The sequence below is a fragment of the Coffea eugenioides genome, chromosome 1 (assembly GCF_003713205.1).
Source record: "Coffea eugenioides isolate CCC68of chromosome 1, Ceug_1.0, whole genome shotgun sequence".
Lineage (NCBI taxonomy): Eukaryota > Viridiplantae > Streptophyta > Magnoliopsida > Gentianales > Rubiaceae > Coffea > Coffea eugenioides.
In genome coordinates this window covers 3,797,306-3,814,547 of record NC_040035.1, presented here as the reverse complement: position 1 = coordinate 3,814,547, position 17,242 = coordinate 3,797,306, and the positions used below count along the sequence as shown (strand labels likewise).

The following is a 17,242-nucleotide window of genomic DNA, read 5'->3' as shown; positions in this document are numbered from 1 at the left end:
CAATGATTATAACGTTATTATGTAAGCGGTATTACTGTATTGATTATCACGAGAAATTGTCATTGCAACAACAAGAAACAGATTTTGGGTTGAGATGAATAATGGTGGATTAGTTTTTGTGTTTTTGTGTTTTTTTTATGAATGTTTAGCTAAAGTTTTGCACAGTTGGTCCCTGCACAATTGGTCAATGGTGATTTGCCACTTTTACCCTTTAAAAATTGGTCATTGTATGTGGACCCAGTGAGTTCCGGCCAAAATTTGTTCGGAAAAGTGAAAATGGATTAAAGGTGATCATTTTTTGTTTGTTAGGGATTAAAACTGATCATTTTTTTTCTGAGGGACTAAATTTTCACATCTATGATATGTGAGGGACCATTGGTGCAGTTCTCCCTAATTTGTATTTACAGAAGACAATACTAATTTGCAAAAATCTAAGAATGTTTTTATAGAGAAACACTAAATCATAAGAGGGTAAATTGATCCAAACACGAGAATTCTTAAAATCAAGAAAGTAAGCCATTAGAAACAAGTGCTTTATACAATACAATACCAACATTCTGCTGCAAGTTCAGAGTTGTAGTTCAGGCATTTGTATGTCAAGTTGACAAGCAGCAGATCCCCTAGTGCAGTTCATCAATTTGTCGGTGAAAGATAAACGATCCTGCACCCGACGGGCAGTTGGATAATTAGTAGTATCCATCGGTCCACCGGAAACATAATATTCTTCGTACCAAATCGTCATCTTCTCTAGAACCATTGCATTTCCCAGAAGATATATCAACAACTCCACCTCTTCCTCAACTCTTCCAGTAATGCACGAAATTTCCACATTTTTCAGGCTAAATAGCAGGCATTCAGGTACGTCTTGCGGAGGCTTAACTTGATTCTCCTCAGGGTTAAACCACCCGATTACATTTGGACTGGTAATCCCCTGAAATCCAGGACATAGGGAAAAAAAATTACAAACAAATCAACTTTTGGTCAAAAGAAAACAGGAGTGCTCAACGCTCACCATATTTCTCTCAAAATTGTGCAAGTCTCTTATGTAATGTACCTGAGGCAAGATAAGGCTTTCCAGTTTAGGAGAGATTTTGAGCAAACTTGGCAGCAGTATAGCGCCGTTCGCTACATAAAAACTGATCTCCAGGTGGACCAAGTTCTGAAACACTGGCAGCCTGCTATCAAGAGATTCACCCAAAGACTGCAAATGTATGAAGACAGCTATAAGTTGTGACCAAGAAAGCAATTGATGGTATAACAATTAGAAAGCAATAAGCAGGATTGGAATTTGAGTCATGGCTTACATTCATGGTAAATTCGCCTATTGTTAGGTGCTTGACATTTGGGATGCTTCGAAATATTTCACGCACATTGCTTTCATAATTACTTGTTTGTTCGGCTGTCCGCTGAACACATGTTAAGATTTTGTAAACAGAAAGGCGTGATTCAGTTACTCTGGTCATGGAACTGACCTGAATTGAATCTGACATATAATCAATCAGGTTTAGATACTCCAAATTTGGTGCAGTAATTATCAGTTTGTACTCAACACCATCTTCGTAATCATCGCCATCATATAAGTCCATCTCAGGTGTACTGAAGTCCAAAGTCAACCTTTTCAATGAAGGGACTGCAATCACAAAATTCCTAACGTTATCCTGCTCCCTCCTAGATATCTGCAAATCCTCAAGCACTGGGCAAGAAGAAAGTAACTTTTCAACTGATGCGCCGCCCACATATGTGACTGAATGAAGATGAAGAACCTTAAGAAGTGGAAAAGAAACAAAAGATGGGATGTTGAGCAAAACATTGCAACTCAGTTTCAAGATTTCCAGCGAGTTATTTGTGAAGGGACTCCAAGGGAACTCCCCGAGCTCCCACATATCGAGGTCAAGTTCTTGAACATTATGCAAAGCAGACAACCAATTATTGAGGCATCTAGAGTCAACCTGATGATCACACACCAATCTGAACTTTTTAATACCTGAAGTGTCACGAATTGCGAAAAGTCGATCCAGAAAATTTGTAAAACTCTCAATTTTAGGCTTTGCAAAGCTATCAAAGACACTCCATTCACCCACATAATTTGCCCGTAGATTGATCTGAAATTCAAGAGCAGGTATTGAAAGCCAAACTTTCTTCCATCGTTTAGACAAAATACCAGTTTGTGCTGCTAATTTAGTCGGAAGAAGGGAGAGGATGTGACACAGAATTGCATCAGGTAATTGGCTTATTCGGTCTTGTGCTTCGTTAGTGGTCTCTTCTCTTACAAACATTTTTTTCGTCTCTGAAGATGTCCCCGGAGAATTCAAGCCCATGACAGTATATTACAGTCGTACGCTAGAAACTACCTAGTGAAATTGTGAATAAAACAAAAGAATCAGTCAACAAAAACCACAATTGTAGCCACAATCATCTCATACAATCTGCATACAGACAAGCATTTCTATCTGTCGTACAACAAATATACGTTCTCCAAGTGTAAAAATCCAACTAATTAACCTTTTAATCCTAGCTCTGCATCCCATCCCAGCATCAAGCTATCAATTTTAACGGATACCACCTCACAAGAACTGGATATTCTGCAGTTATGGGAAGTTCATGGCCTTTTCTGCTTGTCATAAATCGTCTCTAACCATTTTTAGTAGACAATAGAATAAGAATCAAGTATTTTTTACATCTACTCAGAAACTTGCGAAGTGCACAGTGTTGTATGCCCAAAAATTAAAACTTAAGTTAGAGGTAATTGAAATTCAAAATCAGCTCAAATTTAAAAGACATAGAAAGCGACCGGAAGAGATCGGGAAGAAATTAAAACCATGCAACTCTGTTAAATTCGTAAGACGACTTGCCTGATTAAGTTGCAGAAGACCAACTTGGTAAAACTCAGTAGCCACCATTCTTCGCCAGTCTTGATTTATACTATGCATCCTCTAATCATATGGTAGTCTTGATCAGTAGCAGGGAGGAATAGCATAATTATTAACTCTTTAAATCCGTCAACGGGAGAAGATTTCTTAAATATTCCGAGAAATCTCGGGTAGCTGTTTCATTTTTGAAAAAATTTAATGAAGTGGACTTTGTCTCCTTGAATTTGAGGACCCAATAATTATTCATCTTGAGCGTGATCTGAAAGAAATGAACATTTGACTCATATTTACCAGTACCTGATTTTCTCAACTTGGCCAATAATTAATGGCCAACCAACATTTTCTTTTTCTTTTCTTTTTGAACGTAGTCAACATCTTGCAGCTCCCGAACAAGACTGCAAGTGCAAGACTAGTTTGCAAGGACCCATTCAAAAAATATAAACTACACAAAGTGCTTACCTGTATGATACAGTATTGACTGACTATAGGCTTTGTGCTGATATCACTTTAAAAATGAAAAGCAAAAGAGACCTCTTTCTTGATTTTACTGATCAAGTTAAGAGGGTCCCATTCTTCTAATATTGATGGCCAAAACATATCAGTACAAGTTGACAGAGTACTCCCTGAAGAGTGCTAAAGTTCTTCAAAGACTGGAAATTGGATTTAAGGCATCCTGGAAGTAGCAGAAGAATTATTTGGAAAATTATGTGGGCTGCCCATTCCTTCAAGATGTACCAAATTGTCTGGCAAATTAAATAAGGTCGCTGGGAGAGGATAACAACATAAAAAATTAGCAGGTGGTGGAGAGACTAAGAGGGACTGTTGAATATATTCACACATAATAAACTAGGATTTAGACTCAGGTATGCCACATTTGCAAAAGAAGCCCAAAAAGAATTCTCATATATACAGTATCATGGCTATATCTAAGCAATTTATACAGTTTATAAGTCTCAAAGAAAATAGCAAAGTGAATTTAGGATAAAAAGCCACTAAAATCAGTGGTTACGTATATTGTCCAAGACTAATGATTTGATTGTTGATCTCTACACATAAATGCCTGGGCTCCTCATGTGCATTAAGTTCAACAACTGCATTCGTTCTAGATTCCGGAATGGAAATTATATATCAACTGAATTTTATCAAGTCATACCTTTGTACTAAAAAAGCTATAGAGAGACAGTATGAAATTAGTATTATCGGTGATCCATTTGGATGGGTTCCTAAACAAAAATTTTTATTCCGACACATGCATGACTAATTTTACTATAATAGCATTAAATTCATGAGGGTTTGTTTTGGTGTTGTCAATTTCAGAGGAAGAGAATAAATTCCCCATATTTTTATTCATCAATCGTAAGGGTATATATACAGGTATAGACATCCTATAATAGGAAGATATCCTATTACAATAAATCAGTCCTCTAATTCCTATAATTTAGGCTACAAACTAGCCTACATTTGTTAGCTATCTAATCCCTACAAATCAGCCTATATCAATCTGTGACAGCTATCTAATCCCTACAAATCAGCCTGCATATAATCTGTAACACTCCCCCTCAAGTTGGAGCATAGATATTAATCATGCCCAGCTTGTTACATAGATAATCAATCCGGACCCCGTTAAGAGCTTTTGTGAATATATCACCTAATTGTTCTCCAGTCTTCACATAACCTGTAGTGATCAAACCTTGTTGGATCTTTTCACGAACGAAATGACAATCAATCTCAATGTATTTCGTTCGTTCATGAAAGACTGGATTGGAAGCAATGTGAAGTGCAGCTTGATTATCACACCATAGCTTGGCAGGTACTGAGACCTTAATTCCTACTTCACTAAGGAGCTGATATACCCATATGACTTCACACACAGACTTGGCCATAGCTCTATATTCAGCTTCCGCACTGGATCGTGAGACGACATTCTGTTTCTTACTTTTCCATGAGACCAAATTTCCCCCAACAAAAACACAATATCCTGAAGTAGATCTCCTATCTTCCTTACACCCTGCCCAATCTGAATCTGAAAAACATTCAATCCTAGTATGACCATGATTGCCATATAGGATTCCACGTCCAGGAGCACATTTTAAATAGTGCAAAACTTGTTCGACTGCTTTCCAATGGTCAACAGTTGGTGAGGACATATATTGGCTTAACACACTCACTGAATAAGCAATATCAGGACGTGTCACAGTAAGATAATTCAACTTTCCGATTAGTCTTCTGTACCTCTCAGGATCTGCACACAATTCACCTTCTTTGGTTAATTGTAAATTAGGAACCATTGGGGTACTACATGGTTTAGCACCCAACTTTCCCGACTCCGACAGTAAATCAAGTACATACTTTCTCTGTGATAGAAAGATTCCCTTCTTACTCCTGCTAACTTCAACTCCCAAGAAATACTTTAACATCCCCAAGTCTTTGGTATAGAACTGAGTATGAAGAAAGGACTTTAGAGACGAAATTCCGCTAGAGTCGCTACCTGTGATTACAATATCATCCACATATACAACTAACAGAATAATACCTCCATTAGAGTGTCTATAGAAAATAGAATGATCTGACTTGCTTTTCTGCATCCCAAATTTCTCAATAGCTTGGCTAAATTTTCCAAACCAAGCCCGAGGACTCTGTTTCAAGCCATATAGAGATTTTTGCAGACGACAGACTTTCCCTTTCCCATACCCCCCTTGAGCAACAAAACCAGGTGGTTGCTCCATATATACCTCCTCCTGAAGATCACCATGAAGAAAGGCATTCTTGATGTCTAACTGATGCAGAGGCCAGTCATAAGCTGCAGCAAGGGAGATAAACAACCTGACCGAAGCAAGTTTAGCAACAGGAGAAAAAGTATCATGATAATCCACCCCATAAATTTGAGCATATCCTTTAGCAACAAGTCGAGCTTTCAATCGAGAAATGGAGCCATCAGAATTCATTTTGACAGTAAACACCCATTTACATCCAATGGCTTGTTTACCTGCAGGTAAGGTAACCAAAGTCCATGTACCATTGACATCTAGAGCATTCATTTCCTCAATCATAGCAGTCCGCCATCCGGGATGAGCTAATGCCTCTCGAACAGTCTTAGGTACAGAAACAGTGTCTAGGGATGTAAGAAAAGCACAAGAAGAGGAAGACAAATGATGGTAGGAAACAACTGAAGAGATTGGATAAGTACATGCACGTTTACCTTTTCTGTGAGCAATAGGGAGATCAAGATCATCGTTGGCAGCCGGATCTGATGACAAAGAGACTGGTTCATCAGGACATGATTCTGGAGACTCAAGGACCAAGTCAGAACTGGGCTGATGTGCCCGACGTGAGTAGGTATATTTGATGGGAGGCTTAACCGGTGTAGAAGGAGGCGGACCCAAATTTGGTATGACACTATAGATTAACAAATCATCATCCTCCCCTGGACTCACAGAACTTGAAGAGCCTGAAGATGAAGATAAAGGTGTTTGTTCCAAAAAAGTAACATCAGCAGACACAAGATACTTACCAAGACTAGGACAATAACAACGATACCCTTTTTGCATGCGAGAATAACCCAGAAACATACACTTTAAGGACTTAGGATCAAGTTTTGTAACTTGAGGACGAACATCCCGAACAAAACAAGTACAACCGAATATCTTTGGTTCTATAGGAAACAACCGTTTATTTGGAAATAGAGTGTGGAAATGAGTATTACCAGACAAAACAGAGGAAGGCATACGATTGATTAGAAAACAAGCAGTAGATAGAGCATCAGCCCAGAAACATTTAGGAACCTTCATTTGAAATAACAAAGCTCGAGCAGTTTCAAGAAGGTGTCTATTCTTTCTCTCGGCAACCCCATTTTGAGAAGGGGTGTCAACACAAGAGGTCTGATGAAGAATACCCTGCTCAATCATGTATTTCTGAAAACTGCTTGAAACATATTCTTTTGCATTATCACTTCGCAAAATTTGTACAGGTTTACCAAATTGGGTTCGAATTTCAGCACAAAAGGAAGAAAAGTGAAGAAATAGTTCTGAGCGACTTTGCATCAAATAAAGCCATGTCATTCTAGAATAATCATCCACAAAGGTAACAAAATATATGAAACCAGTTTTAGAGGTAACTGGACAAGGACCCCAAACATCAGAATGTACTAACTCGAAGGGAGCAGTAGCTCGCTTATTGATTCTAGGACTAGAACTAAGACGATGATGTTTAGCAAACTGACAAGACTCACAATCTAATGACGTAATGTTTGAAAACTGAGGACAAAGTTTCTTCAACATAGAAAGCGAAGGATGACCCAATCGACAATGTGCTTCAAAAGGAGAGATTGTTCCAGCACAAACTATAGACCCTGGTTTCGGTGTATCAAGAATGTAGAGACCGTCAGACTCATGTCCCTTACCAATAATCTTCTTCGTCATGAGATCCTGAAATGAACAATAACCAGAAAAAAATGAGACACAACAATTAAGAGCACGAGTAAGTTTGCTGACAGAAATCAGATTAAAAGATAGTTGTGGTAGACTCAGAACAGATGATAAATGGAGAGATGATGTGGGCTGAGTGGTTCCAGACCCAATAACACTGGATGTTGAACCATCGGCTAAAGTAACAGGAGTGATAGATTTATGTGGCTGAAAGTTAGAAAGTAAACTAGGATTACCTGTCATGTGATCAGTAGCACCAGAATCAATGACCCATTTTGGAGAAGAGGAAACAAGACATGCATTGGGTTTACCTGTCTCGACAGGAGCAGTAACATGACCAGATGGCTGTTTCACTGTTTCTTGAAACTGAGTCAATCTAGCATACTCATCCGCAGATATTGTAACATGCTTGTCAGAGGTCGCACAACTAGATGCAATATGGGCAGAGTGAGCCTTCTTATACTGCAGCTTCCGACAGTCTCGCTTGATATGACCTGGTTTATGACAGTAGTGACATACAATCTCTCCTTGCTCCTGTCCATGATTGCTAGTATTCTTATCAGAGTGGTTGGGCCCCGACCCCATGCTCGTACTGGTGCCATTACTCTTGTAGTGTTGTCTTCCTGAATCAGCTGTGGTAGTTCGGCTAAGAAGAACACTGTTAGGCTGAGTAGATAGAACAGGTAATGTATTCTCTGTACGGAGAACCCTTCGAAAAGCATCTTCTAGACTGGAAATTTCTGAACCGGAAAGAATTTGAGATTTAGCAGTCTCAAATTCAGACGGAAGACCGGCTAGAAAACTCATAACCGCCATCTTCTCTCGCTGATTTCGTTGTTCCTCCACATCACAACTGAAGGGAAGCAGCATATTGAGCTCTTCATATGTTTTCTTGAAGTCCATAAAATAACTGGTGAGAGACTTGTCTCCTTTATCTGCCCTGTAAAAATCCTTGCAAACATCATAGATACGAGAGAAATTTCCTGTTCCAGAATATAAGAACTGTAAATAGTTCATTAATTGTTTTACTGTCTTACAATGAGTAACCAGACCGACCATCTCACTATCAATAGAATTACGGATCTGTATATACAAGCGAGCATCCTCTCTCATCCAAGACAATTTAGAGTCATCCGTAGGTGGATCATCAGTCAGATGGCCATCCATAGAAATACTGAGCAGATATAATTCAATAGTATTGTTCCAATCAAGAAAATTAATTCCAGTTAACTTATGTTCCGTGATTTTTGAAACCAGCGGAACTATATCAGAAACAACTCCAGGCTTTTTGTCAGACATAATTGCTAAGAAAATTCAACAAGATAACAGATTACCCACAAGAAAAACCTGTTGTAGCCAAGTCCCACACCTAGATCGATGTTGACCCACAAACAGGTATGCAAATAGCGTCGAGAGACAGAGGAGAGGTGCTGGGTTCTGACCAATCGGTACTACGTACCTCCCTGAGTTGGCGGTGTCTATAAAGGAACCTCTAAAGCCTGTACCTTGAATATGGCAGCAGCTTCCCTCACACCCAACAACCTAGAAAAAAAAAATTTATGAACAAACCTTGCTCTGATACCATGTCAATTTCAGAGGAAGAGAATAAATTCCCCATATTTTTATTCATCAATCGTAAGGGTATATATACAGGTATAGACATCCTATAATAGGAAGATATCCTATTACAATAAATCAGTCCTCTAATTCCTATAATTTAGGCTACAAACTAGCCTACATTTGTTAGCTATCTAATCCCTACAAATCAGCCTATATCAATCTGTGACAGCTATCTAATCCTTACAAATCAGCCTATATGAATCTGTGACAGCTATCTAATCCCTACAAATCAGCCTGCATATAATCTGTAACAGGTGTGATTATGAAAAAAAATTCAGTAGGTCTGAATGTTAGAACCAACTCATTTGCATGCCTAGAATCCATGTTAACTTCAAAATAACAAGGAGATATGTAAATCATCTCAAACTTCCCAAGCAATTGCATGCAATCCAAAATTTAAAGGGTATTTCTTTTGGGTGTTCTGTGGCCTGCATAAATCATACAAAGTAACATATTGACTTATTGTTTGAGTGCATTCCGCCGACTAAGTGTAAAATCTTCTGATTTCTATAGTTTCTTCAAACAGCATGTGGCAATTATTCTTAGGCTTTCACCTAAAATAGTCGAGGAGATTTATGTATTAATTTGTTTTAACTGAAGAACACTAAATCACAACAGGATAAAATGAACTAAAAATAATAATTCACCAACAGAAATATAATCAAAATCATGACATGTTTAAGTGAGGGATACAAACATGAGAATTTCTAAAATTAAGGAAGTAAACCATTATTTAGTTTGTGTTTATCATATAAGTTGTATGTCGTTTGATATAGGATCTTCTTAAAAGTAAATCATTCTAATGGTGCTGATAAAATTGGAGTACCATAAGTAATATACTGCTTTACGTGCAGATTCACCACTTTCTTTGTGATACACAAGAAACAAGCATAGTCGTGTACAATACAATACCAACATTCTATTGGAAGTTCAGAGTGGTACTTCAGGCATTTGTATGTCAAGCTGTGTACAATTTAATACCAACATTCTGTTGCAAGTTCAGAGTTCAGAGTGGTAGTTCACGCATTTGTATGTCAAGTTGAGAAGTAGCAGATCCCCTAGTGCAGTTCATCAATTTGTCTGTGAAGGAAAAACGATCCTCAAGCGACATGTGCAACTTTGGATGTATGGCACATGATAAGTGTGTATTTTACATGTTTTTAGTGTGTTTTATTAATTAGTTTTGATGTGTTTTAATTATTTTTATAACTAATGAACTAAGTTTTCAGTGAAAATATGCATTTTGTAATTTAAATATTAAAAATTGTATTTTTATGAATTTTAATAGTGAAAACTTCATGTTTTTGTAGGTTTAAAAATTCAATCATCAAATAGAGCGGGTTGAAAAAATAATTGGATGATTGATGATTGTTTGAAGTGATAAAAAGAGAATATGAAGTGCAAGAGATGAAATGCAACTTAGTATACAAGAAAGAAGTTTCACAGCTTTGATACCCTGTGGTATTTTGCCTATATCTTGAGCTATAAGTATCATATTGAGGTGATTTTTGTACCATTTTGAAACTAAGAGATAAATTTCCATTTGCTATGAGACATAGAAGTCCAGTTTAGTCATTTTCCTAGTCAAAATATTGAAATATAGAGGTACATTTTCATGGCCGAAAGCTAAAACAGAGCTCTGACCAGTCGAGGGTATTTTGGTCATTTCTCGGTCCACAGAGTTCCAAATTGGATGATTCTTGAGGCATTGAAAAGCTAACTCACTTTCATGTTTTGAAAAGAGCTAGTTCAGCCTTCATCATTGAGAAAATAATATTTAGGCTCTTGTCAGTGACAAACAATACACAGAATAATTGACGAAAAGCATAAATCCAATCATTATTTTACTAAGTGTGCACAATGACAAAAAATGTACACATAATCCAAATAATAAATTGCAACACTTAATGGCCACGATTCAACACAATTCACAACCAAACGAAATGTCTAATAAGGGACCAGTTCACACATAAACCAGCATTGATAGGGTATAATTTGTTAGTAATTTTATTATTAATTTCCCCTTTTATTCCTGACAAATATTGTGTTAATTGCTGACATTTACTTATATTTGGTACCATGACTTAATTTCAGGAATGAAGCAGAAAACCATAAAAAAGGAAGGACTTTATGGAAAATAGGGAGACTTCTAAGGGCTTCAATTCTTGGGCCCTTGAATTGGTGGGGGACCACAAGCTAGTGGAAAGCATCTAGTCATTTGGGCTCTTAAAAGAAAGTTACGGGAAAGAGACTTGGAACAAGAAGTACTTGGAGGGCTTTGTCCACATGTGTGGGGACCACCTAGATAGCCTTTAGTCATCTTCCTCTTGTTGCTTAAATAGGGATAACGTAGAGTAGCAGGGACATCTAGGGCTTTAGTTTTAGTTTTTTAGTTTAGTTCTAGTTTCCTTTCTTTGGACTGGCCTCTGACACACGCCAGGTGTTCGACAATATTCCCCAACGGGGAGATTTTCTCATGAGGCGTGGTTAAGCTTTTCTAGTCAAGGGGACAACTGACGATTTGGTTCGACAACTACTGTGAGATCGAATCTGTTTTAATTGTTTTCTTCATTTATTGGTATTTATATGTTCCTTGATTTTAATTGCTATGGCCTTGTGTATGATTGATTAGTGCGCAATAATTAATTATTCATATAGGCTATTTTTGCTAAATAGGGGTAATTGAATCCGTAATTGTTCGTTATCTTTATCTCAGTAGCAACTGGCGTAATTGGATTTATGTCTGGGGAACATATGATCTAGCTTAAACAAACCCTCGTAGCGTGTTTGTTGGTTAGGATTGGGCCTTTCTAATTATTAATGCAATCTAGAAATTAAATCCTACGGTCGTACCTAGGGTTATTTTTGGGTTAGAGAAATAGCTAACGGTCGTACCTTAGCTATCGAGAAATTAAGGAAGGGTTGGTTGTTTATCGCGTGCATGACAACTATAACTAATCTATTGCTAAATGTTGGAATTATTTCTGCATCAATGATCAGTGCATGAACCATTTCTGATGTGTACCCTTGGCTAGAGTTTCCCCAATCATTTCTTTTAATTAATTATTTTCTGCAGTTAATTTATTTAGTTAGCATTTAATCCAAAACCCCCCATACTTTGGACTCTAGAAGAAACGAATTATCCCCAGTCCCTGTGGATTCGACCCTACTCACCGCTATATACAAAATCTGTATTTTTCTCGAGTAGGTATTTATTATTGCACAGGTTCGGCACCTGTCAATTTTTGGCGCCGTTGCCGGGGACTGGTGTCAGATTAATTTGTTTCTTTTTTTAGTTCACCTTGTTTTCATTTTCAATTTATTTTTTTTTTTTTTATGGCTGCTAACATTCCATATTTTGATGATAGACTGGACTTTGTTCCTGAATGGGGTTATGAGACTCATGTGTTTCCTAATGATCAATGGGATAGTGCAAATTGTGGAACTTATTTTGACTCAGGTTATTCAACTGACACATGCCCCGCATTTCAAGATAATCTAAGTGCTCCAATTGATACTTTTGGAGATTTTCCACCCCAATATCAAATGCAGTATGACCCTTATTCAAACGGGTATGATCAAGGATGGTGGGATAATTCCAATTTTGATTATGCGACCGGGCCAATGGATTTTCAACAGCAAGAGTCTCAACAACCATCGTCCTTGTCAGGTATGTCTTTTCAGGAATTGGGTGAATTATTTATTAATACATACCGATTCCAACAGGAGACACAAATGAGGAATGAGATGATGAAGGATCCAATGAGTTATCTGGCAGATCAACTATGTCTATTGATATCCAAAATGAATCGATTGGCTTCTCAAATGGAAGAATTGTCCTCGGAAATCATTGTTGATTTTGAAGAAAATGAGAGTGCAATTTGCTTGACTAGTGATGAGGAGATGCAAGAGTGTCAAAATGAAAAATCTACAGATGCAGTTGAAAAAGAAGCCGAAAAGGAAGAAATGGAATCCCAACCGCAACCCATTCAAGTGAATGAATCCAATGAACAATCTCCAAATGCGGTGACATCTTCTCCACTCCTTAATCAATATTTTCCTGACTCCTATTCTTCAATTCCTGTTACTGAAATTGATTTTATTATACCAGAAAATTTGAAATTTCATGACAGGAATAAATTAAGAGTGGCAATGGAAAAATATCTTGAACCGAAGAATGCATGTGATGGAGGAGTTAATGGAGAATGCAAATTATCGTTGACTTGTTTAGCACCATTTACTAGTCCATGGAAGCCCGCAACTCGTGTGCTCAAGGATTACTCTATTTACGAGGGTTACCAGGATCACATTGAAGATGAAGCATTGAACCGAGCCACAAGATTTTATCCTCCGTGAACAAGCATAGCATGTCTAGCCAAAGACATTAAAGAAAGGCGCTTTTTGGGAGGCAACCCAATTGTTGATTTTGTTATTTTTGTGTTCAATTTCTTAAATATGTCGTTTCTCACTTGGGTACTAATCACTCTTGATGTTTCCTCACTATGACCAGAATAGGTAATCTTGGCGTGCCCACGTGGTGTTTGTATCTCCTGAGGTCAGAGGATGTTTGTCAATCTTGGCGTGCCCACGCGGTGTTTGGGTCTCTTGAGGTCAGTGGACGTTTACTAATCTTGGCGTGCCCACGCGGTGTTTGACGACCCAAAACATGAAAAAAAAATAAAATAAAATAAAATACAGAAAATTTATTTTCCTTTTTCAGTTCTGTGTTTCCTTCAAAAATTCAAAATTTGAAAATTTAAAAAAAAAAACAAAAACAAAAACAAAAAAAAATTTTTTTTTTAAAAAAATAATAAATATAAAAAATTATTTCTTCTTCTTCACTTTCAGTTTAGTTTCTTTCAGCAATTCGTTTTTTTGAAATTTCAATTCGAAAAAAAAAAAGAAAAAAAAGAGAAACAAAAATAGACCAAAAGCTGTTATTTTTCTTTTCTTTTTCTTTCTTCTTCTTTTCTTTCTTTCCTTTCCTTTTCTTCTTCTTCTCCGCTATTCCCCTGTTTTCCACTTTTCCTTCTCTTCCTTCGTTTGTCCGCCGCCGCAAGCCCACGCCACCAGCTCTGCCCAGCCACACCTAGCCGCCGCCTCCAAGCTTCACCCACGGCCTGCTCCAGTACCAGCTCTCCACCAGCGCGCGAGCTCGAGCTACACCAGAGGCGTTCGCCGCCTCCCCTGCTCTCCCTTCGCGACGCCACCAGCAGCCGCGGAGCTGCCCGCCGTTCCCCTCACTCTCCCTTTCAAGCTCCACCCGCCACCTCCACTCACCAGCGCCTTTGACCACCGCCAGCGCTCCTTCTTCCTCTCCTGCAGCGGCGCTCGTCCAGCTCCTCTCCGCCCACGCTCCACAGCCGCGGCCACCACCTCGTCACCAGCTCAAGGCCAACAGCTCCTGCTCGCAGCTCCTCCACTGAAGTGACTCCGTGCGCTCCTCCGCTGCTCCTCTGCTCCACCACCCATGCCATTTGCTTGGTGTCTCTGGTATGAAGCGGAGGTATTAGTTTTTCCCAATTTATTGGCTAACTTTCTAAGGTAAATTACTTATATTTGGAGTACTATTTCTGGAATAGATTTCTAGATTGAATTGGGCACAGACTTTGGATTCAATGTTGAACTTTGGTTTTCGGTCCCTGCTAAATTAATTTGCTGAATTCTTGATGCCCTATGACTGTTGATTTAAGTAGCTAAGGTATTCGGGCCTCTGCTGAATTGTAGTTGGCAGAGTTGTGCATTTATTTGTTCAATCCATCAACTATAATACTTAGTGCATTGATTGTTGATTTCATGGCCATAGTTACTATCCCAATTCATTTGGTTGGTTGAGTTGTGCAATTGACTGTCCAATTGGAGACAGTTGTTGAGATGTTGGGTGGAATTCAATTTATTTGCTACCCCATTTGGGGGTGCTCTCTGGTATTGATTATATTGTTGAATATTATTTGGGCTTTGACTACTTGAGATTTCTATTGCATCTGGGGGATAAAATTGGATGACTTTTGTGCCAGTTTATTTGTTTGGAAATTGTTGGGGGTAATTTGGGAGTTACTTGTCAATTGGGTCCCGTGTTACTCTCTGCCATTCAGTGGTACTGAGTGGTGTGTTTGGCGTTATCACATGTCTTGGGTTGGCCATTTGATTTCAATTTTCCTTATGCATGCACCAGTGGTACTGGTGAGGGTAGTTTACATAATATTTGTTACTCCTGTGTTATTGGTTGCCTAATCGACTACTGGGCATTTGTGGTTGAGTTGTTTCTGTCCAACTTCTGAACTATTGTTGCTGGAGTTGCCATTTTCTTGGGTCAATTGCTAATTTTAGCAGGTTGAAGTGGGTAATTGACTGTCCAATTGGAGACAGTTGTTACGATATTGGGTCCGATTGTGTCTAATTGCTGAAAGTTGTTGATTTATTAAGACACTAGCACAGTTCCTAGTTTGTTCGAGTTGCTGTTCTGTTGCATTATTGGGAGCTGTGCTCTAGTATTGTGGCTACTTTTCTGCGTTTATTTGTTGAATTGGGGCATGAATGTGCAGTTTGCATTTGCTTGTTGAAGTCGGTTGCCTTTAATTGACTTACTTGGGGTATTTGGAGCAGTTGTTGCACTTTGGACGACCTTAATTCTGAATTTGACTACATGGGGTCCATAAGTACTTATTGATTGCATTTGCTATAGGTGTTGGGGTATTTGTATGACCTCTGGGTGGTTGAATTGTGCATTTTATTCGTTGGGTTGGCTTTTCAATTCTTATTGCTTTGAATTTCCTGTTTCCATTATTTGTTGGCCATTGTTGTCTCTTGTCAAGTGGAGTGATCTTTAGAACCAATGGTGAGGCCATGGTCATCTTCTAGGTCTAGGACACCTAGAACCTCACATGGCGCAGAATTTGGCAGCATCTATGCACCATGCAGGTCCTGCTCCTCAGTTCCCGCCCGATCCGCCCCTATTTTGACGACTTTCAGGGAAGTTCCGTTGCCTTTCGCCTTGCTATTACTATTTATTTATCACATTGAGGACAATGTGTGAATTAGGTGTGGGGGGAATGGTCAGTTTGGGTGCTACATGTTTCCAGTTTTTCATTTTTGGGGTGTTTTTCCTATGTTTTTAGTTTAAGTGTTTTCTGTTTTAGGTGTTGCTCCTTTATCCCTTTTGGGTGATTTTCCCTTGCTTCTATATTGGTGAATATTTTTTGCAGCTCACTTTTTCTTGTTAGTTGTGGTTTGTACTATGAGTTGAGTTACAGTGGCAAGTAAAAGCATGCTTTCTTGGTGAATACTTTGAGTTTAACGACGTGGTGCAATTTATGGCTAACTTGTTTAGGCAATATAAATATTTTGCTGGCACTGTTGTGTAGTTTGGTCTCCTGTTTACCTTAGTTCTCCATATTTGGGACATGACGCAGGCTATGATCAGTAATTACTTGATATTTTGGTGTTTATTGGTGAATAACGTATGGCTATACTCCGCTAGTGTCGCCACCCAGTAACCGGGAGTCTTCACCACAAGTGTCGGCTCTCGCGTTAAAAAGTGGCGATATCTATGAGTAAGTGGTCCTGGAGCTGTGAAAAGTTGAGTAACTGGGCTCTTTCATCTAAAAATGTCAGAGTTCACGTCAAAAGACTTGAATAGCTTGGGACTCAGCCTTATTCGTGTAAAAAAAAAAAAAAAAAAAAAAAAAAAAGAGAAGGAAACAAAACAGAAAAGAAAGAAAAAAAAAAAAAGAGAAAAAAAAGAGAAGGAAACAAAACAGAAAAGAACACAATCAGATGTGGAGAATATGTGAGTTCATGATCATGTTAGCCTGCCGATCCTTGGTTCGTATTGTTGAGATTTTGGTTGCCAGTGGACTTAATTATTGACTGTTGCTAGATAGTATTTGGATTCCCTAAGCGAAGTAGCCATGAATTGGACAGGTCTATGAATTTAGGAGCTAACCGGGAGAGACATGTCTTGACACTTAGTCACTAGATCTTGATTCTGGGTATAAGCACAGCTGGCTATGATAATGAGAAAGCTAGCCATTGTTGAGTTGGATTTTTCCCATGCTTGAGGGCAAGCATGATTCAGGTGTGGGGGGAATTGATAGGGTATAATTTGTTAGTAATTTTATTATTAATTTCCCCTTTTATTCCTGACAAATATTGTGTTAATTGCTGACATTTACTTATATTTGGTACCATGACTTAATTTCAGGAATGAAGCAGAAAACCATAAAAAAGGAAGGACTTTATGGAAAATAGGGAGACTTCTAAGGGCTTCAATTCTTGGGCCCTTGAATTGGTGGGGGACCACAAGCTAGTGGAAAGCATCTAGTCATT

The 17,242-nt window shown here is 38.4% G+C and overlaps 1 protein-coding gene across 5 annotated transcripts; it reads right to left on the bottom strand.

Moving 5' to 3' along the window:
- Positions 1 to 420: 420 nt before the first annotated feature.
- On the bottom strand, positions 421 to 3,319 carry LOC113763776 (putative F-box/FBD/LRR-repeat protein At5g22670). 5 transcript variants are annotated; one of them, XM_027307715.1, is made up of 4 exons: positions 2,853 to 3,319; positions 1,305 to 2,347; positions 1,013 to 1,201; positions 421 to 931 (listed from the first exon to the last, which is right to left on the bottom strand). In XM_027307715.1, the coding sequence occupies exons 2-4, from the start codon at positions 2,316 to 2,318 to the stop codon at positions 569 to 571; spliced, it is 1,566 nt and encodes a 521-aa protein (XP_027163516.1). In that variant the 5' UTR covers positions 2,319 to 2,347; positions 2,853 to 3,319; the 3' UTR covers positions 421 to 568. The 5 variants fall into 5 exon arrangements, with proteins under 5 accessions (XP_027163516.1, XP_027163500.1, XP_027163535.1 ...); XM_027307699.1 differs by having other exon boundaries at positions 1,305 to 2,351; positions 2,853 to 3,318; XM_027307734.1 differs by having other exon boundaries at positions 1,055 to 1,201; positions 1,305 to 2,351; positions 2,853 to 3,313.
- Between the last annotated feature and the right edge of the window lie 13,923 nt (positions 3,320 to 17,242).